The sequence below is a fragment of the Pseudopipra pipra genome, chromosome 2 (assembly GCF_036250125.1).
Source record: "Pseudopipra pipra isolate bDixPip1 chromosome 2, bDixPip1.hap1, whole genome shotgun sequence".
NCBI classification, from domain to species: Eukaryota; Metazoa; Chordata; class Aves; order Passeriformes; family Pipridae; genus Pseudopipra; species Pseudopipra pipra.
This window is the reverse complement of record NC_087550.1, coordinates 41,186,819-41,210,564: the sequence shown is the minus strand read 5'-3', so window position 1 is coordinate 41,210,564 and position 23,746 is coordinate 41,186,819. Positions and strand designations below refer to the sequence as shown.

Genomic DNA, 23,746 nt, shown 5'->3' with positions numbered 1-23,746 from the left:
AACGAACCACAAGTGATAAGGAGTTAAGCCATGTCATGGCAAACACAGAAAAATCTCTTAGTTATCATAACCACAGCAACTAACAGCTCCCAACTCCCCAGTGAAATTCCCTGTTCTGTTCGTGTCTTTCAGAAAGAAGAAAGTATCATCTGATCTATGAGGACAGATCAGGTATAAGAGCCTAAGGGAGTCCCATCTACTCTCCCAACCTTCTCATCAGATTTTAATGGAGTGATGAATAAGAGGAACTGGTACCATCTGAAACATTAGTGGGACAACTTTATGTATGTACTGTACAAGCATTTTCTTCACTATTACTTCTCTATCCAAGCACTGAGATGCTGACATCGTTGACAATATATACTTTTTTAAGTACAAGACTTCAAAATACCCATAAGCATAAAGGATAACAAGCATGTCAACTATTTTCACAATCTCGTACACTCACTTTCACACAACTCAGCAGCAAAGTGATTGTTAAACTTATGTTGGAAAAAACTGGTGTGATAAACTAAGAGAAGCTGAATTAGACATGCAACTTATGCAATGAAGATTTTTTTTTTATTAGTGACTTTAAATGGAAAATGTTTCAAGTAGCAAAATCTGTTAACCGAGGCAAGTGAATATATATCCCCTAGCAATAACATAGAATTAGCATTTTGAAAACTCACCAAAGGATACATAAAATTCTTTAGTGAATAATAATAATATATTTTTGTAGTAAACATTTTTTATTCTAATAAAATTGTTATACCTTAATATTGCATGTTTTATAGTTGTACAAATGTATTAAATTGCAGAATAAAAAGCTTAGTAAGTCCTGAAAGATTTTTATGGTTGAATTAAATCTTATCTTCCACTGTATGTTCAGAGGTTGGTGCAGTCTTCCATTATAGTTATGATCTGAGATACCGAAACTAAATAGAAGAACAAAGAACGAAGTGTAGGGAAAGATCCCTTTAGGGAAAATTTTCAAACTAAAGCTATATAAACCAGTGCTTTTCTAATAGAAAAAAAGAAATAACACTTTGTTAGTTATTTATTAACTTTTATGTTTGGCTAAATTATATTGTTAACCTCTGCTTGAACTTCACCAAACAAGGAAAAGGCATTTACTCAGAGTTTTCAATACCAGGCCAAATTTAAGAACTAACTTTGAAATTTTCAGATGGAAAGAAAAAACAGTAAAAAGAAATTAGGGCTTAGTCCTTGTCTAATTTGGAAACTGCAACTGTATGGCAAAATACATGTTTCTAAAATGACAAAGTTAGACAGCAGAAAAATTTTCTAAGGATTGATTTAAAAAGCACTCTTTCTGATAGCGGGTCAGCTTAAACTGATGAATCTGGAGGATGCAAGAAAATTTGCAACTTTTAAAAATTAAGATTAAGAAAAATTCTACCTAGTTGTGCTCCAGAGCACAAAAGACTTCATCCTTCATTATATATATAATTTTACTCTCCTTGTAAAAAACCCAAAGTCCCAGTTGAGGTAACATCCAGAAATGTTAGGAACTAAAGAATAGAGTCCTCCTTTAAACACATACTTACTTTTACATAGTTTATGCAAATTTAGTTCATTTTTTTTTAATTTTACGTTTATTTTGTTTCAGCATACAATTTCATCCTTTCACACATTAAAGATGTTTAACATTCTTATTAAAATATTCACATATTTCATTCCCCATTTTAACCTACCATGTAATGCAACTGAATGTCATGTTTCCTCATAGAAATGTGTAACTAGAACTACTTCTGCAGACAAAAAAAAGGCATTGAACAATTACCCATTTTTGTGATCAATAAGTGCAGAGAAATAAACCTGGAAATCCCAATCATTTAATTTGATTTAATCTGTGCGAATACTATAGGATGACAAGGAAACAAAATGTTCATAGAGTGTACTATTTTGTTATTTTCTGTATTTGCATACTGTTTCTGTTATATCAGTATGATGTATTGCATTGCCTGTGGCCTGCATTATCTTATGTTCTAACATTTGAAATCTAACCCCCCTCTGTCCACATATGTGGTATTCCAGGAAAGGGAACACTTCCGAGGAGTTAAAGAGGTCACTTGTATGTCTTAAGACTCAGAACAGCTGTGTCAAAAAATTTCATTTTAGTAAAGCACTAAAACAAAGAGAAAACATGAGCCTAATAAATCTTTCATGAGGCCAATGAAACATTGTAACAAGTGAAATTTTAAGGGAACCTGACAAGTGAATTTTCTGCCAAAGTGTTCTGACTCTGTCAGAACACTATTACACCAAAGAGCTGCTATATCTGTATTTGACATGTTCTGCAAAAGAAGTTTTGACTGTTCATAATTCCAGGAGGTAAATGGGAACACTCTTCTGAAGATAAATGCTGGAAAAAATGCTACCTACTCTGAAAACCCAGGCCCCTCACCTCTCGCACTACTTACTATTTTGATAATTTCAAGTGGTTTATTTTTACAGATATTCTTTGCTTGTTATACATACATACATACATACATACATACATATATATATATATATATATATATATATATATATATATATATAATGTTATACACCTAACTGATTCTGAGGTAAAAGACACCAGTGGACATATAGATACAAAACTACTTCTCAAAGCCAGCGAAGTACCTAAACACCTTCATTAGTTTTGAATTTACCAACTATGGAATAGGAAAGTCCATTAAAATTAATAATCTCTTTTCCATATGAGTTTGGCACTACTTTCTCAGAAGACTTGGGCAGACTCAAGAGAGCAAATTCCACTAAGAAAGGATTCTAATGCTTACATTGCACAAGAGATCCATTATATTGTGCCAGACCCACCAAAGAAGCTATGGAGGAGTAAGATTACCAGAGAAAATCTTACTATCAACACTCCTGTCTTTCCTAGTCTAACTCCTAGGTGACTGATCTTCCCCCAAGCTTCCTGGAATACAGAAACTAGATATCTATGATTCTATGAGTATTTAAAGGGATCTGATTCACTTGTTTGAAAATCATCACGGGATATTAGAAACGCAGGTTCAAACTTCTAGGGATAAAAAGAATTAATGTTTCTAATTTCATGGGCACTTGGGTAATTCAATAAGCCATACTGGTAGAGAAGTTTAAAAGAAAAGTGATCTGAACACTGAATGCCAGGGTGCCAGTCTGACTTCCAGTTTTCATTAAGTCCTGAGGTAAATGTACGTAATTGTGTAGGAAACAGATTTTCAGCTAAACTTGTCTCTCTCTTGTTTTAGCACCTCAGTACTCAGAGTACTGTTTCTCAGGTACCCTGTCCCAGGTATCTAACCCTCACAGACTAACCTGGTCATTCAGCTCTAGGAGTAGAACTCATAATGCTAGGTTTAAATACTATGAAAATTTGTAAATCATTAAATGTTGAGGCACTGTGCACCATGATGCATTAGTCTCTTTTTTTGTTTCTAACCCATTAAAAAAATTTATGCACCTGGTGAGCAGGCATCATCTACCCCGCAAATTTATCATGTAAAAATATTATGGGACTGCATAAATGAAAACCATCATAAGGCATATAGCCATGGAGAAAAATTTGGCATGCATATGAAATATTAATTGTAGAAGTTCTTAAGTGCTTAACTAATAAACATTTTAATGATTAAGTTAACAGATTTGAATGACCTGGAGCTGTAGCATCAGTAAGAAAGAATAAATTAATACTGTTTGACTGGTACAAACTTCCTGAAAGAATCACAGTGTGTGAATATAACTTTTAAAATAATCTCTAGGTCAGCTGAGAGACTATCCTACCAGAACTATCTAATTCGCTAAAACACTTGTATACATTTTAGTAGTCTATGACAAAACATGATTTTTTATTTTAGCAATGTAAATAGATTGTAAAGATGGAACAGTTTTTAACATGTTCCCACTCTATCTTATGCACTGCACAGCAGCAACCAAGGCAGAAGGTGGATTTATATAACGAACTCCTAAAAGTCAGATATAGAAATCCTTTTAGAATCATAGAATACCCTGAGTTGAAAGGGACCCGCAAAGATCACTGAGTCCAAAGCCTGACTCCATACAGGGCAATCTAAAAGTAAAATAAATGGGTAAAATAATTTAGTCTGGAGATACATTTCAAATTGTTTTTATAGCATATGTGAATTTTGGATTAGTGAAATAATGTGGAAGATAGCTGTATATCGCAATATTGGTTGAAAGCCAATGAAAACTGAACCCCTCTGATCTTGCCAAAAGGAAAATAAGGAGAGAAATCATTTAGGTCCGTCACAAAATTTAAGTGATCAACATAAAAATGTTAACACTCCCATTTATAAGTAAAAAGTGGCCAACGTTTCTAGATTTAAGGTGACCATAGAAACCTATTTCAAGTTGTTGACTGATGTCTACAAAATCTAGTCTGACTTCTGTTTCAATGCCATTTTATCACAACCCTCCCCTTCAGAATCTGTTTTCCCACTAACCAGCCCTGAGCATTCTACAAGTTCCTGATACTTGGCAGAGACTCTGTACACAGGCCCTCCTTTTCCCCATGCTGGTCTTGTCTCTGCCTCTGAAGAATTAGACTGCATAATTAGGTTCCTTGCATAAGGAACCTTTGTTTAAGTCATTCCAGTCATACTACAGTTTTTCCATCAGTTACCTGAAACATCTCCAACTGTCCAACCTCAAAATCACAGTAACACAAACAGCTGACAGTCATACAGGTCAACTCAGGCAAGGAAGGCCATGTTCATACCTATGCTGCTTCCACTCAGTGAAACATCACTTAGAAAACACTTTTCATTATTTCTCAGATACTTATGTGATTTTACATGTCACACACATGAACGCACACAGTACAATAAGATACAAATTCTTCTTGTATTAAAGACAGTATAAGAATAACCTTCTGAGTTCGTGGTTTGCATTGCAAGTTCTATGTTCCATCTCTATTTCAATAAATATTGAAGTATTTTCTTCCAAGGAGAATGGAATCCATAGAAAGACTGATACTCAGTACTTCAATGGCTGGACAATATGCTTGGAAGAAAAGGAGAGCCAAGCTAAAAATCCTGCTTCAAATCAAGCAGAAAGGGATTTAAATTTAGATTTCATGGATATCACTTGAGTAACCTGATTATGGGCACATAAAGGATGGAAGAGGAAAATACAACCTCCATGTGATAATCCATACCTATTTTGTCAGTGAATTAGCTCTTACTTCAAGTATTTTGTTTAAAAAGTGAAACAAAGAGGTAAAATGTTATGCCAATCATTTTGATTCCAACATAATGTATTCTTCTGGAGGAGCTTAGAAACATTGTACTGACCCAAATAATGTTGTATGGCCACCAAATTAAAGAGGTGGCCAAAAGAAAAAGACAAAAGATACCTAAACAATATTATTACTAGTCACAGTTGAGCCATTTTAATGGGAATTTTCTAAATTATTCAGTTCAAGGCAGGCACTAGAAATGAAAAATTTGGACATAATCAGTTAATAATTTTGAAAAATGATAAGCATTTGGGTCTAATGTCTTTTGGTGAAAAGCTGCCTGCAGGTTTAGTCAAAGACTATGCTATCAGCTCCACCTTAAAGATTTTGTTTATGCATACAATAAAACCAGGAAAAGACTGTGCAACAAATCCTTTTTTTGTGAATGAAGTTAACAATATTAAATTCTTCAAAACAGAACATACTCATGAACATATAACTAATAATAATTTGATATACTGGCTTAGATGCAACTGTTGCACAGAACAAAATCTACTGCTCTCAATATTTTAAGCAAAATAATTTTTTGAAAATGGTAGAAGGGTCACTAAAAACCTTGGCTTACTGATGAATCTATACAAATTTTTAGGGATGTAAAGCAGGGAACACAGCAAATCTACTAGTAAAGGTTTACATAGAACTTTATTCCCTTGTAGGAAAGTAAAGAATTTTAGGAATCTCTATAATCCTGCTGGGCCTGTAAAAACAGAAATAAAGAGAGGTCAAAGGATCTCAGTGGATAGTTAGATTGCAAAGCATGTGCACAAGGAAATACTTTACTTTCAGAGAGGCAAGCACTGTTGAAATGAGTTTGGACAACAGGTAGGAGCAAGACTAATGAAATCTATTCATTTCAGTAAGAGTATTACAAATAATTATAAATTATAAATCTTATTAGTAAGAGTATTATAAATACTATTTCACAACACAGGAATTCTCAATGCACATGCACACCAGCAGAATCTAAATATTAAACTTCCCAAACTCAGGTCATGGAACAAGGACAATAGCTTTCTTGACTTTTCTTCTTAACAGACTCCAAAACATGCAATTTCAAGAAAGAAAGAAAGTCCAAATGCCTTAAGTATAAATATTTACGTTTTGAAACTATTTATCAGAGGAAAGAAGCTGAGCAACCCCTAGTGGCAGCAGAAAAATACATTCTGGAAAAAAGCGCTAAATTTTCTACAGGACCAAGATATTTTCAAAAACACATTAATTTGTGAACACGAGTTTATATGCAGTGTCCGAAGTTGGTATAACATTTAGAAAAAACTGCAAGTAAAAAATTATTCATGACTCATAGCAGATTTTTTCTAGTATTCAATTAGAAAGTGATAACTGTGTTTGATAAAATACACTACAATATACCTCTTACATTATATTAAGAATAATCTTTTTATACATTTTTTGTCAAAGAGAATGCATTTTGTTTTCTAATTCTAAGATATCCTAATGCAATTACTGCCAAATTCAGCATCATCATTTAGAGAGGGATTTGCAAGCACTATATCAATGAAATGCACGTGATGTTAATTAAAAAAAAAAAAAAAGCTTAGACTTCTTTGTATTTTGTTTTAAAGTGGTTATCTAGAATTCAGTTTTATTATCTCTTTTCTATAAATTATCATTTGCTCTTCCTTTTTTTATGCTTGGAAAAAAGAAAGGAAACTAATCATTGCCAGTACAACTATACTTTCTGTCTTCTCAACCTTTTTGAATCTCACTTTCTGTCTTCTCAACCTTTTTGAATCTCACTTCAACTGAGTGAGATTTTCTGTGTTAGCCATCAGCTGCTCAAGATTTTCATAAATAACCATCAGAACAAAGTAGATACAAAGGCAGAGATGAATGTTCCTGAAAACATCCATATCAAAGTAGATTCGAACTCTATACAGTCTTCCAAAAGTTATCCATACACATGTATTTAAAGAAAAAGCTCTTACTTTATGGCCACCAATGATCTCATGTCTCTAGCCATCACAAGTATAGAGGGATGGTGCTTCACAGAGTCCAGGTCATTTCAGATACCACGACTCTGGATATCAGTAGATGTTATATATATAAAAGAAACATATAAAAGTATGTCCTTTTCTTTCCACAAAATGTAATTCTGAAGACAATATTTTCAAAATCAAAGACAACACTGACAGACGTAAAATAACACTTAAAAGTGCAGTAATAAGAAATCACTTTTGAGCTCAGTTCTTGATTTTCACTGTTTCTAAGGTGAGTTTTGAAACTGATTTTGGGTCCAAAAATCAGTTTAGGCAGAAAGCTTGTTGCTGGAACACCTGCAGCTATTCCAAAGATGACAAAAAAAGGGCCTCAAGAGACTGGAAGTCAATCTCTTAACAAATCACCACGCATTGGGAAAAAAAAATCAGGAAAAAAAATCAAGAAAAAAAATCCCCCAACATTTGACCTACTATCACTATACTGCTATAGCAGTAGCTGAGCTGTAGCAATAGAAAAGCAGAAACTTCACTGTGCGCTGAAAACTGTGCGCCAATTTAAATTTGGAGGTAGCACAAGATTCCTGTGATAGACTGACTTGCAACTTCAGAGCCAAGAAGTCTGACACACAAATCCTACATTCAAAGAGAAAAAAGACAACATGACATATATATTTGAAGAATTTGTGAAAATATTCTTACAAGTATTTTTAAAGATCTCTGACTTCTTACTGCAAAAGATTATTTTACCCTAAATAATCTATTGGTAAGGCATAGTACAGCTGTGTTTTCTACTTGGTAAAGACTGCTTAACAGACCTTTCATTTTCGTCACACTCAAGAAACTTTTTGTCACACTTAAAAAGCATCATGTAATGAATCACAGGAAAATATCATACCTCCAAGTTGTTCAGATGCTGTTTTTCAAGGAGCTGTTGCATTTCTTTCAGATTTTTCTGGAAGAGAAGTTGGTGACTATCCATGTTTGTTCTACTGCTCTCTTGTATTGGTTTATCACAGCCAAACATTGCTGACATCTGCTTCTGATGGAAAGAATCATTTCTAGATGCTGATGAGGATGTATCATCTGTGGTGCTTGATGCAGATAAGCAACTTATTACTTTATCTTATTTTTATGTGTCAACAGTACACTTTTAAATATGTCCCTTTCTGAAAGTATATACCACCAATAAATGCCTGGCAAGTGAAGGATAGTCATACTACATGTAACTACAGGTGGTGCTGTTAGTACTATCTAAAAGTGTCCAACACTTTCCATTTTAAGACATCTCTTCTGTTATTTATAAATAGTCAGACTTTTCTGATTAGGTTGTTGGGTGACTGCCTCAGGCTGAATTAATATGGAAGATGTCAGCCAACAGTTTGGTAATTTGCAGAAATGGAACAAAGAGGGTTGTGGTTTTTTTTAAAAAAAGCAGAAAAAAACCCAAGGAAAATAAAAAACCAAGGAAAATGGGCTTTGTTTTTTCATAGAATTGGCTTATATAGAGCATGCCGTCAGGTGTTCCCTTACTTCAAAGAGCAAGAAAGCTTTGTAGTATGTAGAGACCCCAAATCTACTGATGATGAGTAATGTCAGTATTGTGGTATGTTAAAGTACACGTATTTGATGCCTGAAAAAAAACCACCTTTGGAGTAGCTAGTGTAGCTGGCTTCTGCGACAAGGGTGGGCCAAAATTAAGGCAGAGGAAACCACAGGTTTCTACAAGATGAGAATTAACAAGAACCATGGGACAGGTTGACACCCAGGAATGCAAGAAGTCAAGAAGCATGCAAAGCCAAATGACAAGGAAAGTGCAATTAGTGACCAGGAAGGCAGGGAGTTTGTAACAAGGTATGTTCAAGAACAAAAAGCAGATAGAACTGGAATGAAGCTGGGTAAGATCACTAGGAATAAGAACCAAGCTTTGGAAAACAAGAAGCAAGAACTGGGTTGATATCAAGGATGACAAAATCAAGAAACAAGTAGCTTTAAGCAATAAGAAAAGAAGGTCTGAAAAAAAAAAAAGCAAAAATAACCCAGATGCCAAACCCCACAGCTTGTGGGTAGATCAAGCTTTAGTCATGGCTGGGCTTCGCGAACGAAGATTTGGGAAGGGCTCTACCCACATTTGTTACAAGCACGCTGGTGGCTAAAAAGGCCAATACGAGACAGGCACATCCGGTTGCAAAATGCACAGCAGAAAGACTCCTTAGGTGGTATATTCTGCAAGGCACAATTCTTTCTGTGTTGTCTTTTCTCCTCAAGGGTGATCCTGCGTGCTTTCTCAAAAGCATCAGCAGCGTTATAGATGGTGTGTCTCCAGACCTCCCGATTGGAGGCCAGAGTAGACCAGTTATGTTGATCAATATGGCCAAGGCTGAAATGTTGTTTCAGGGAGTCCTTGTATCTTTTCTTCGGGGCTCCTCTCTTGCGGCAGCCAGTGGCAAGTTCACCATAGAGCAGGATCTTAGGGAGGCGGTGGTCCTTCATCCTGGAGATGTGCCCTGCCCAATGCAGCTGTGTTCTCAGCAACATGGCCTCAATACTTGTGACAGCTGCTTGCTCTAGAACAGATGTATTGGTCACATAATCTGACCAGTGGATGTTTAGGATTGTACGGAGGCAGCGTTGATGGAAGCGTTCTAAGAGTCGCAGGTGGTGGCGGTAGATGACCCATGATTCAGATCTGTATAAGAGAGCAGACAGCACTATGGTTCTGTAAACACTGATCTTGGTACTTTTCTTCAAGTGTTTATTTCACCAAACTCTTTTATGAAGCTTTCCGAAGGCACTATATGCCTTTGCTAACCTGTTGTCTATCTCTCCGTCAATCTTACCATCTGAGGAGATGAGGCTGCCTAGGTAATTAAACTGCTGGACTGATTTGAGCTCTGATTGGCCAATGGTGATATGGGGATGATGGGAGACTTCCTGAGGTGCAGGTTGATGGAGAACTTCTGTCTTCTTTAAGCTGACTAGCAGACCAAAAAGCTCAGCAGAGTCTGCAAAGCAGGATGTTAAACGCTGCAGAGCTGCTTCTGTGTGGGCCACAAGGGCGGCGTCATCAGCATGAAGCATCTCCCGGACAAGATGGTTTAAGGTCTTAGTGTGGGCCTTCAGTCGCCTGAGGTTGAACAGGCTTCCATCAGTACGGTATCGGATGTAGATACCGTCCTGATCATCGAGGTCTGCCGTGGCCCTTTGGAGCATCATGCTGAAAAAGACTGTGAATAGAGTTGGTGCGAGAACGCAGCCTTGTTTCACACCATTAGTTATTAGAAAGGGCTCGGAAAGTGCATTGCCATATCTGACTTGGCCGTGCTGATCCTCATGGAGTGAGATGATCATTTTAAGGAACTTGGGGGGACAACCTAAGCGTTCCAAAATCTGCCATAGACCTTTTCTGCTCACAGTATTGAAAGGTTACATAGAGACCTTTGTTCTAGATCAAGCTTTAGTATTCTGAACTATTGCCAGGTTGCCAGCTATGCTAGACTGTCTAGGTGGAACAGTTAGTGAAGGACACTGATCCTGTCTTTTGGCTCCAGCTTCGTTCAAGGGCCTTAAATGCCCTTAGTCTGGTGTATCCAAAGTGGCACATACAGTTATTTGTCAACAGATCCATCCTTTATGTTTTTACCTATGTTTAATAGAGCCATAATCCTTGCAATTGATTAGAAAGCCAAGGTTATGTCTTGCTGCTTTAGGATCAAGTATTTAATGATGGACATGGCAGTGCTGAGCTAACAAATAGACTCGATGATTGGAAAGGTCTTTTCCAATCAAAACAGTTCTACGACTATGATTTTCTTTGTTGTACTCCACAATGACTACAAATGGTGGTAGAAGCAGAACAGAGAAAACAGACTATCAGTATAAACTTTCAGTGAAGTTACTTGTATGTTAGGTAAAGGGTATGCCTTTACCTAAAAGCAGAGATCCAACAAGATTTACCAGATAGGTAGATCTTGTATTTATTTAAAGAACTCAGAAAATTGCATGCTCTATTCTTTTGTATGGCAGATAGCATCCCTATCCCAAAACTTTCTTGTCAGACACCTGGCCCCCCAAAAATCTGGTTTTGCTTTTCTCCAAGAGGAGTTAATATGTCTTCATTGCTCAATTTATTTCTTTTTTAAACATAGGCATTAGGAATTTTAGAACCTTTTAAAATTCACTAATATGTGTAGACTGTTGGGTCTACAGCCATATTTATCTTGAATACTTAATACAGTATTCATTCCTACCTTTGAAAGGTGACTGTCAATGAATTCTATATACTCTGTTTTTAAGGACGGTAAATTCTAAAGATAATACAAGATTTTTGGCTTAAGTGTTTATAGAATTGCAAGGAGAAATACAGAAAGGCATCTACTACTTCATCTGAGTTATTTATTAGCTGTCCCAACATTTCCAATTAAAGAGATTACAAGAAATGTTTAAAGCTTTAAAACTCAGAACTGGTGAGCTTTGAAGAACCTTCAGCTTTGTGAACCTTCCCAAAACACTCTTCTGTTTTATCTGTATTAAGTGGCTTGTGACCTGCCAATAGATCATAGTAGACTCAACTTTTAAACTTTTTTCCTGCTGGAGTCACTTATTTTAAATTTTTTTCTTTGAGCAATTACTAATTTTGAACTTATAAAAATATAATTAACTTTGAGATTCTTAGCTCTCTCTCAGATTTGGTTACTAGGGAAACACAAGCTGTAAAAGAATATGAACATATAAATTTAATTTCCTTAGGAAATCATATAAAAATGACATATAAAATTTTCATTATGAACCTGAAGATTGTGAAAGGAACATACTATCATTATTACAGGATAGTGAATATTTAAAATTATACAAATAAAAATGGAGTGACAGCAATGTAAAAAATGGTAAGTGGTTTTAAGAGGTCCTGAGAGACAAAAGCAAAGCACAAGGAGCAATTTGAAAAAAGATGAAAAATAAAGAAACAAGTGATAAAGGCTGGGGGAAGAGGCACTGAGCTGCTATCCTTAATGAAGCCTATAAGTGAAATGAGGCAAACCATCAGGAACCCTGAGACACGGTTCAGAAACATCTACATTTTTTTCCCATAAATGAAAACTTAGGTTTAACAGGTAGATTTCTTGCTTGTTTCTTTGTTTTTATGGCTGCAATCTTCCTATGAATGTTGACTGGCAAACAGCATGAGTGTTTAGCTGTAGAGTTATGAAATATTTTCTCAGTTGATCAGTTTATCACACACAAAGGTATTAATCAGCAGTAGCTATGTAAACAACCTGAATATTAATGTCACAATGAAGAACACACTGAAGCTCAAAATTAGGAAGACCCCTTTTAGACAGAATTTGTCTATTCTGAACATCTGCAGAATTTATATAATGCAGAAAATAATTATAATAATAGTAACAACAAAAGCAGCAATAACAAAAATAACCCCTTGAACTGAAATGTTAAAGAAATAAGAGATTAGGAAGGGGATAATCAGGAAGGAGTATGAAATACAGCAGCTAGACAAAATATGTATGAAGAAACATTCTGTTATAAGTCAAGGTATCTTCGAAAGAGTGCTTGGGCAGAGAGAAAAGTATGCAAATCAAATTGTATGTGATATAAAATAAAATTACAGGATACTCACAATACATATAGAGAATGAGAAATATAAAGGAATGACAGCTGGAAAGAAGATCCTTGCATGAATATATAAACTAAAGTATCCTTGAATGTCAGAAGGAAAAACATCTGATAAGAATAAGAAACCATCTAGACAGAATACTTTATAAATCACAGTATAGCAAATGGTTTGATAACCATGGAAATCTGAGTCAGGCTATAACTGAATGGAGATTGGGTTAGTCCTGACTATTCCCAGAGTTCTGCTGAAGGGAAAAGGTGTGTGTCACCTCCTCTGCTGTCTTACCAAATGGACACAAACAACTCAAGGAAGTTGCATAATGCTTCATTGGAAAACTTCACAGAAATGCCTTCTTTGCTATGAGAGAAATGTCCTACAATTTCTTAAAGAGTAATCGTCTCCTGTTTATTGAATAAATCAATTTACTTCCTGTGATCATCAGAGTAAACAGGAATGCTTACCTGAAGTTGATTTTGTTTATCCTTGGGAAGGACAATCCTGATGTTAAAACCGATCCTTTAAGTTGTTCAAGAGCTTCTTCTAACTGAGAAGATGCTTTTGTCTGGACTAGAGGGATCAGAGTTAAAAAAACACAGTGGAAAAAATATTTTTAAAATTGGAATAATTCACCATAATTGGTTTGGTTAAGTTTCTGAAGTTTGGAAGCCTAAATCCAGAGAGTTACAATAAACAGAGTGGTATAGCATTATTAAACATGCTAGAGAACCTCGAGTTCCTCTGAAACAAAATGCCAGCCTATTTAAGTGTTTAAAGTTACACATCTATTCAACAATTTTGCTCTTTGTTTTCTAAATGCATCATTGAAAAAGTAGGAGGTTAAAAAATCTAATTTTTTTTTACATCATGATTATTCTGCTCATGCACTTAGCCGAAGTTATGGCTTGCAGGTATTTTACAGAGGCCAAATAATCCAATCAGTGGAGAAAGAAAGAGTCCAGACAGGCACAAGTTATTGCCTCTTTCAAGTAAGTAAAAGTAGGGTAAAGAGTAACTTTTTGCATAAAAGAAAACCAAGGAAAAAAATTATGATTCATTCTATTGCTACACAGTCTGGGCTGTCAGTAGGGCTACGAAGAAGCCCTAAACCAGTACTTTTCTATTTTGTTATTTTAATCTGACATTTGATCTTGAAGTAAGAGACATTACCTCACAGTTGGCACAATTGCAGTTGGGAGAGTAAATCTGCTAAAGCATACCTAAGTAATAGACCATATCTTAAGAGTTTGAACACTGGAAAGTTGACTGGAAATCAGACTTGGCTAATGCTGTTACAAACTTCTGCCAATCTGCACTGATTCCAAGAAAGCAGGAACTGAGCTGCAGTGATCACTACTTCCCAGCAATGAGAGAACAGCTTAGAAAGTGGACTAATTTGGAAAAAAAGTTATGTAACACATTAATATATGCTAGGACTGCTTTTACTTAATGATAAACAAAATGCACATTCTTGAATATGTCATTTTCAGTGGTTCAAAGAGGGGACCATTACTCTACCCTAGTAACTGTCAGTGGCTTTGTAACACCTCTCACCCAGCTGTGAAAGCACAGTACTGCAAGCAATAAGCACATTGTAGTCAAAAAAGTGGGGAAAACCCAGAAAGCCACAATACCCCAAGGAGGTGATGCACTTACTGTGTCCGGAATATAGTGCAATATCTCAGAGTATAATTTTTAGGAATAAAACCAAAACTGTGTTTTTAATTCCCTCTACTCAATTGTCATATGTATCAGATCTGAGCTTGTCAGTTGTTTTGCTTTTATGAATTCAATGAATTTGAGTAAAGTTAATTGTTCCGTTTGCTTCAATTATATTATACTGATAGAATAATAGGAAGGGTTGGACTAATAATGATCTCCAGAGGTCCCTTCCAGCCCTAACAATTCTATGATTCTGCGAATAGAAAAACACTTGTATTGTGAATAATGATTAAATTTTAGTTTACAAACCTATTTGTTTGTGCTGAGAAAAAGGCAGATGAGCACGCTGGAACTTCTCAGTTGCCTCCTGAAGTTTAATTTTCCTTTGCTGAAGAACTCTTTGTCTAAATCTTTGTTCTTTTACTTCTTCTTGCTTCTGTCTTTCTTCAAAGGCTCTGTATGTAAGAATCAGAAGTAGATCATTCCTATGTTTTTGAATTACTTTTACCAAAATATTAGTAACTTACTTGCTTACCAACTTGCCACTTTAGTACAAAAGGTTGCTTGTCCATAAATTAAATGCCATTAACTTCAGCACAGCTGGACTTTTATAGTAAATGGGGCAGTGGGTGGGGAAGAAGTCACAACATATTTTTATTTTTTAGCCTCAGCCAGAGATTTGATTCTTCTTTATATTTGAATTAACATGCAGACTTGACCAGTTCTTGTTACCAATGTTGCTTTCACAACAGCCTTTACATTACCACCTAAATGTACCACAGTGAGCAGATAAACAGGAAGCTGAACTGCAAATGCTCTGCGTGTGTGCCTTTCACAAGCTGTTGAAGAAATAGTAACAGTTTATAAGTTGCTATTTAGAAATAACACAAAGGAACTACAGGTTTTACCTGCAAATATGCAAGAGTTAGTTTCAACTTCTAATTGTTAAGAAGTTTCCTGAAAGACAATCAGATAGCAGCACAAAATGGGATAAAATAGTAATGTGAAACTGCAATTGACAGAATCAGTTGTTAATATCAAATATATTAAACATATCCTTCTACTACCTGGAAAGGAAAGCAGCTCTAATCAAAACCAACCATCATCACAAAGGTTTCCTTCAGTAGGCACAAGCTCGATGATGAAGTTATGCAGATTTTTTTTTCTTGCTGACAAAAGCATCAGCTGTTATTGACAAACTAGCTCCTTGAGTGAAATACACCCATTAAACATATTGGCACAGTGCCTATGTAGGCAAGCCATATTTAATGGTTTTAAACTAAGAGAGGGTAGATTCAGACTAGATATAAGGAAGACATTTTTTACAGTGAGAGTGGTGAAACACTGGAACAGGTCGCCCAGAGAGGTTGTAGATGTCCCATCCCTGGAAACATTCTATTCTAAATGGAGTAATACTGTAAAAGTAATACTCTTCAAGTTCAACTTCAAAAGCCTGCCATGCAAGGCAGCTTCCCATCTTTGAAGTTCTCTGTGTATTAGAAACGTGATTTGACAGGTCACTAGCACTAAGTAGGGTCCCACTCTTAGCCAGCAGTAGTGGAAAGAAATGTTTAGCCATATGTTCTTCAGTTCTCTCACCATAATAAGATATCACCCCATAACTTTAATCACTTGCAGTTGCTTCATACATCTTCTTGCTTAATGGAGCAAAGCTGCTGCTTAACAGAGCTTCTCCTTAACTCAAGCTATTTTAGTGATTCCTCCCTTTGCCTTTTGGAAAAAAGTTCAAACTGAAATATTCAACTTGAGCCTCCCTAGTATCCCTTCAAAGTGCTGACTGATCACCTGGAAAACAAACAGAAAAATAATTTGAAATAGGTACTTTTTATTTTAGAAAGTCTAAAGGCTGTAACTGCACAATAGTAAAAAAATAGGAAAACTGCCAAATAATTCCCAAGTATACACTTATACAGGAATATCTACTTTAATCCACTTGGAAGCCAACGCATAGCACAGAGACACATAAAGAACCTTCGCTGTTTTGAAAACTCACATATACATGGCTGTCAAAACATGTTTTGACAGCTAAAAAGTAGAACTAGAGTTCATTGACCACTTTCAGTAGTCCTGAATTTCACTCACCTTAAAATCTGATACAGAAATCTGCAATGTTTTACATCTTTATCCTGACTAAAGAAATAAAAAAATCACCAGAGAGGAAACAGACTTGCTTATCCTAGTAAGTACTTTAAACACATTCTTCATGATGTCCTCAATATTTCTAGAAGCCAGTCAAGAAGGCCTTTAGTTGAACTGTAGTTGTTAAATTCAAACATGTGGGAAATTCTGCAACTTTACACCTGGAGTAATTCCAGCATATAACTCCAAAAAGGAAAAAGTGAATTCTGACAGAACTTTTAGTTATTTTTTAAAATGATTTTGGATATGACTTAGCTGCACTCTTCCACATTCCTAATAACTGGCATAAAAAAAGGACTGTTGTTCCATATAGCTGGGAATGAGCAAGGCCAAATGCTGATGCAAGAGATCTTTTTCACCACAGCTCATCATGATCATTATTTAGTTTGGATTAAGACATGAAGGAGAAAAAAGGATCTTATTTTAAATGTAAAGAAATGCATGCAAGATATTCAGTGAAGCCAGCATCGTTAACTTCTTGACCTCACAGAATGTAAATTGTGACACCCAGGTGCACTATGTAAAATAAATAATTTTACAAATGCACATTGAAAAACAGTTAAAGCAAATGTTTGTTCATGCACTCTCCTTAAGCCACCAGCTTAGGTTCATATCGCAGATGTAACATTGGCAAAAGAGTATGGCTTTAAGATGAAGAGTTAGCAGAAGAATTTCCTGACTGGTGTTTTTTTAACCCAATTTTTCTGTCTACTCTAAACAATCCAGCGGTGCAGCAATTTTTGAAACGGCTGCCAAAATGTTTATAGTGAATTTGGAATATGAAACTTAAAATATTTAGCTGTCTCAGATATACAGACATTATGTGGAAGGCATTTTTATGTTAAAAACAGCATGACTAGATGGTGGAGCTATTTCCTGGTTAATTTTACAAAATTGTCTTCACAGTGAAGTGATGGATGCTACCTTCCCAGGTGGACTAAATGCTTACTACTGCCTCGGATGAAAATAATAATAAAAAAGAAGAATATATACAGTGCATATGGAATGCTATGAAATGCACCTTTTGATACTGAGTTGATGTTATTCATTCTTTGGTTGCCATATGACGTTGCAACTCAGTGCACAATCATTTTAAAATTGAGGTAGGGAGGTATTTGTATAATCAATGAGTACAGCAAGTGCAGGAAAAGGATAGAATGGGGTGTCACACTCAAAATTCCCTTTGTGGGCAGGAAACACGTCTTATATCCTTAAAAAGATCTGTGCACATTGTCAATAAATCAACTTTTTCCTCTAGGTGACATGCTTAATAGGAACACATATTAACCTATTCCCTCATCTTTGATTATTATATGCTGAATACAAAAGGACAGCCTGAAAGTGCTGTAAGGGCTTCAGATGGACCAACCCTTACAATGCTGAAGGGGCTCACAGATGGCTGTCCTCCAAAATGCCCAAAAGGTTCACAGGAGAGCTGCCCACACTATATACCAGTTGTTACACTACATAACTTGTTTATAAGCAAAAAGCAAGCATACCTTATATAAAGCCAAGCATTTTTTTCTATTAGTATAATCCAAATCTTAAGAGTCTAATTATTATTAATCCAGCTATAATTGTTAATGAAAAAATAATAATACAGTTAGAATACTTCTATACAGAAAAAGGTCAATAACAATGATAAAACAGTTTGAACTGTTATTCACACATTGAGTTTTCTACCCCTTTTCCTGATGCTCATGCTTGCATTGCTTCTAGTTTCATTCTGGTGGTGCTGGGGTGTTAGGGTAAACTGGCAAAATCTAGAGTCCCTTCAGCAGGACCAACAGGATGTTCATGTTATTGCTTTCTTTTTCCTCACCTCAGGATCCACTTGGAATAATTTTTATATTTGCTAACACACTTCTACACCTTTGTTCTATCTTCACTCCACAGTACCTCCAAAAATACTGCATACATGGTGCCTTTTATGTATATTACACACTATTCTTTTCTTCTCTTTGTTACCTGTAAAGCCTCTAAAGGTTTGTCAGATCTAGTTCTGCATTTTTTTAACTGAGTATTGGTGAGTTGTTTATAGCCATGGGGTCTACAGTGCCAAGCCTGTGTGCCATCCCTTACTCTTCCCTGCCAGTACTCCTCCGTGCCGCATCCTGCACCTCCAGATATCAAGGCCTCTGCTGCTGTACCAGGCCTGCATTTCCCTACACTACATCATCAGTTTAGCATCATAAATGCCTCATTCTCTACATAGAAGAACTACTTGTTAGTGTTATCTATATAAAACTATGGTCATACCATAAAAAATTACACAAGGCAAAATTAATTAGCCACAGACACCTGGTCAATTAGAGAAACTGTTGTTACAGCCAAACCAAGTAAAATAAAGCCGCTGTCAGGTCAAGAAAAATTCAAAGAGAGCAAGTTTGGCAAGCATCTGTCCAAAAGCCTTGCAAATTCAGCCATTATTAGAAATGGCAATACTGCATTTCAAGTCTACATGGTTATAGTGTTCACCTACTTTTCATAGTTTCATTCTGATATAGAAAGCAATACAAAATGTATAACACTTTGTTTACCAAGTGCTAGCATTGTTCTCTTATTTCCGGCTCTAGACTGCTTTTCATTCTCTGTCAACAACACCGATGAAAAATTTAAAGAGCTTTTATTAAATAATCAATGTTAATCAGCCAGTAGGTGGAGCACAAAGCTTGTGCACATGTTGAAAACTAAGTACTATGAAAAAAATAGTAATGAGAATAGATTGGAAACTGATATAAATTGGGAAAGCATTCCCTTCTCCGGTAACAACAGATGGATAAGCTATTGCAAGGTAATTCAAAACGCTGAACCAAGATAGCTAACTGTAAGGTTTATTTTAACATGCACATAGACAATTGCATTTCCAGAATGAAAAAACTACCTGCAGCCAGTAACATCCCAGCAGAATGGGATGCACATTTTGCACTGAGCAATAACAGCAGGAAGTCTATAGTCCCCAGCAAAACTGACAGCTGGTATTTAGAAAGCAGTGAGTCATATAAACACAAAATATGATATCCTATTAATTTACATCAAGTATGTGCTTAGTCAGTAGCTCCTATTTCCAGAATACTGTTATTTAAACAAAATATCTGTCAGCTACTGCCCCAGTGAATATTTAATTCTTAATCTGATCTTGAAATTGCAACTTCACCTATCAGTGAGACAATAAAGAAATTACTTTCTTGATACTCAGGCAACTCATATAAAGCTTATCCATAGGTTAGGGATTTTTCTTCTGTTTTGAAGCATTGTTGTTAACACAAAAGTAAGAAGCTTGGTCAGTAAAAGAGATGCAAAGAAACAGATGGCATCAGATAGGCTGAAAAAGGTGTGTGACTTAAGTTATGAGACTTTTCTTTCCAAAGCTATACTACCCCTTTCCCGAGCAAGTGATGTCTTTGTCTGTTACTATTAAAGCAATTAACTGAGCACATCTTGTAGAAATTGAGTATTTTTAATGTTGAAGCTGCTGCATTTTAGAGGTATTGACAACAAATCAATATAACGCTGTCAGGGAAAATTGCATTACAAGTATATTTAGAAAATTCATTACAAGTACATGATAGATAGTGAAACAGTCTTAATGGAGGCCAGTACATAGTGTTGAACAATACAGGTCAATACTGGGCCTAATCCTGTTTAACATCTTCATTAAACATAGAAACACAGAATCACTTACGTGAGAAGAGACCTTTACAGTCATCAAGTCCAACAAAAAAACACAGCACTGCCAAGTCCACCACTAAACCATGACTTTAAGTGCCACATCTACACAGCTTTTAAATACCATCAGGAACAGTGACTCCACTACTTCCCTGAACAGCCTGTTCCAATGCTTGACAACCTTTTTCACTGAAAAATTTCCTAGTATCCAACCTAAACCTCCCCTGGCACAACTTGAGGCCATTTGCTCTCATCCTATAGCAGTTGTTACTTGGGAGAAGAGACCACCCCCCCTCCCCCCCCCGTTACAACCTCCTTTCAGGTAGTTGTAGAGACAGAGGCAGTCTCCCCTGAGTCTCCTTTTCTCCAGGCTGAACATCCTGAGCTCTGTCAGCCATTCCTTATAAGACCTGAGCTCCAGCCCTTTCCCCAGCTTCACTGCCCTTCTCTGGACACACTCCAGCACCTCAATGTCTTTCTTGTAGTGAGGGGCCCAAAACTGAACACAGGATTTGAGGTGCAGCCTCATCAGTGCTGTATGCAGCAGGACAATCACTGCCCTAGTCCTGCTGGACACACTATTGCTGATACAGGCCAGGATGCCATCGGCCTTCTTGGCCACTCGGGCACACTGCTGGCTCATGTTCAGCCAGGTGTTGACCAAAAATTATCTGGATGATGGGACAGAGTGTACTCGCAGTAAGTTTGCAGATGACACCAAACTGGAAGGAGTGATTGATACACCAGAGAGTTGTGCTGGCATTCATAAGGATTTCTACAGGCTGGAGAAATGTGCTGACAGAAACCTCATGAAGTTGAACAAGAGGAAGTGCAAAGTCCTGCACTTGGGGAGGAACAACCCCAGATGTGGGGGCCCTGCTGGACAACAAGTACAACAGGAGCCAACAACAGGCCCTCACCTTTACATGTGTAACAAAGCTAATGGTTCTTGGCTCACACACAGATTTGAGACATGACCTAGTGGTTGATTAATCAATTCCTACCTGCAAAACTGTCTGGGAAAAATATTCAGATTCAAGGAATCTTTTATTGTCAAACTACATTCCTCCATATATGCAATGACCCTTAATTTTTAATTATATTTCACATCTTATTAAAACTGTATGCACTTAATACCTTTCTAACATTAGATAGCTAACTCCTTCTCAGACTTGTCACACCAGACTTCCATTTGAACTGCTTATCATGCTAATAGTTATGCCATTCTCAGTTATCACAATTTGAAACAATTTCATTTTATGAATACCATACCTATAATTTTTAACTGGCTCTCCTGAGTAACTTGGATTTATACCGTGTTTCTTAAGGTTGCAATGACATACATATGGAAATGTATTTATGTATCAATGAGTATTAGCTTAACTACACCAGTCTGTCAAAACTATGCAGGCTGTCTGTCTTTTACATTAGAGTATAATATTTCAAGACCAGTAATACAATAAACAGTGTTCATCTGAGATGTGTAGTGTTTCAGTGGTACTGTTCCAGAAAACTAAATTAGATATTTAATTTTTCAACTGAGACTCAGTTTATTTTCTGCAAAGGTTGTGAGTCGCACAGTCTTTAATCTCTCCCAGGTGATTATATTTCCTCTTCCACTTTTCTTTATATTTCAAAACATGTGTTGACAGCATATACCGTCAAGCTAAAATGGCAGCATAAAAAATATATACCACCTCTCTTAGGAGTTATGAACATATGTCAATAAGTAAACATTGTACAACAGAAATCATCGTACACAGGAACTGTGGGGGATGAGTGTTAATGAGTTAACATGAGGCAGAGGACGCTGGCCTGAGGCTGGGGACTGGCAAGGAGGAACCCATCTGCCTCTACAGAATACACAGGCAAGTCTCCTGTACGTGTGAGCACAAGTCCAGTGTGAGGGAGAAAATCTATTAAAACTACTTACAGCACTTCACTGAAACATTTCAGTGTCTGATTTACTTAATCCATTTGTCACAGAATATTTCATGGCTTTGCATTCTCATGTATGCAGAAATACAGACTATTCAAAGGTCTGTTTAAAATGTCAGTACAGAATAACTTTATTATAAATATAATCCTGTACTAGAAAGATGTTGCTCTGTGTTTATTGGGAAGCGGGAGCACAAAGCCCCACAACGAAGGGGAGGCTGTGCAGCTGTTATGCTGTGCAGACAGAAAAGTATACACTTCAGAAGGAAACAAGAGTTTCCAGCTTCCTGGTCCTTTCTGTACAGCTGAGTGCATTTTTCACACACCCATTGAAGTTAATAAAAACCAGAATAATACTAGGAATGCAGATCAGAGCCACAAGACGGACGTGCTACTTACTTTTACTTTATACAATAAGAGGTGACTACAGTGAGTTTCCAAAAATTAGTGAGTAAATCAGAATATTGTTCTTTCTACATTTTATTTGTCCTATAGCAAGAAACTGGATTTATGAAACTTTTTATCCTAGACTCTGCTAGACCAAGGTGAACATGCAAATAGTAGAGATATATTGAGCTATCTCAAGGTTTTGACTTTTTTTTTTTTTTTTTAAATCTTCCAAGGAACCTTAGTTAGTTACCTTCTTCTTCTGTTTGTCTCTATCAAATATTTTTGTGCCTTACTCCGATGTAATTTCTGATCCTCTTTCAATGTCCGACGTTCTTCTTCTAAATCCTGTTCAAAATGAAATTTTAAAGCTCTATCCCTAGTATTGTGTTAAGGACAACAGAAACTGGATTGAACAGCCTGTTTGACTGACTTTAAATTTTTGATCGATTTTTATATTTCCCCTTTTCGGGAAAGGGTAAACGTTATTGATGAGATACAAAATGCTGATATGCCTTTTTTGACTAAGGATACAATAGTTGGTCCCATAATTGTATGTTATAATCATAACTAACTTTATGCTTATCCAGAAAAGAATGTAATTGCATATTACTGTTTAAAGGGATTTTAAGAGAAGCTTTCCACTCATCTTTCATGATGATCACCAGCTGAAAAATCTCACCTTTATTATGTTCATTTGTAGGGACATATTTCTGTAGTTATCTAAATCTGTAACATACGGACACATGTACCACAGGGAAAATGATTCAATAGCAAAAACACCCCCTCCACACATCTAAAGTATTAGTTGTTTACACTGAAATTGATTAACATTACTGCATAAAAGCTCTCCACGGAGACAAATCATTAGTGGCAGGAGGCAAGACTGATCTAAGTAGCACTTGGGATGGAAAACACAGTTCCCAGTAGCAGAGCCTCGCAGAAGAACGAAAACAAGAAAACTCCGAAGCTGCCTGAGAATTCGAATTTCCCACAGCAGTTTAAAACCCACGAAGTGTAAGTTTTAATTTAAGGCCACCCCTGAGGCGGTCCCTTACCGAGGAGCGGGGCGGGGGCTGGGCCACCGCCGCCCCTGCC

At 36.4% G+C, this 23,746-nt stretch overlaps 1 protein-coding gene across 4 annotated transcripts in view; it reads right to left on the bottom strand.

The window, feature by feature from the left end:
- CEP126 (centrosomal protein 126) overlaps positions 1–23,746 on the bottom strand; it is a 39,837-nt gene that overhangs the window by 15,862 nt on the left and 229 nt on the right. For 3 of the 4 annotated variants that reach the window (XM_064645141.1, XM_064645142.1, XM_064645143.1), the window contains exons 2-5: positions 22,902–23,027; positions 14,804–14,949; positions 13,297–13,402; positions 8,105–8,300 (exon numbers count right to left, since the gene is read on the bottom strand). In XM_064645141.1, the coding sequence (XP_064501211.1) occupies positions 8,105–8,300; positions 13,297–13,402; positions 14,804–14,949; positions 22,902–23,027 (574 nt within the window). Of the gene's footprint in view, positions 1–8,104; positions 8,301–13,296; positions 13,403–14,803; positions 14,950–22,901; positions 23,028–23,746 lie in introns of those variants that run through there. The other variant, XM_064645144.1, reaches the window with a different exon arrangement.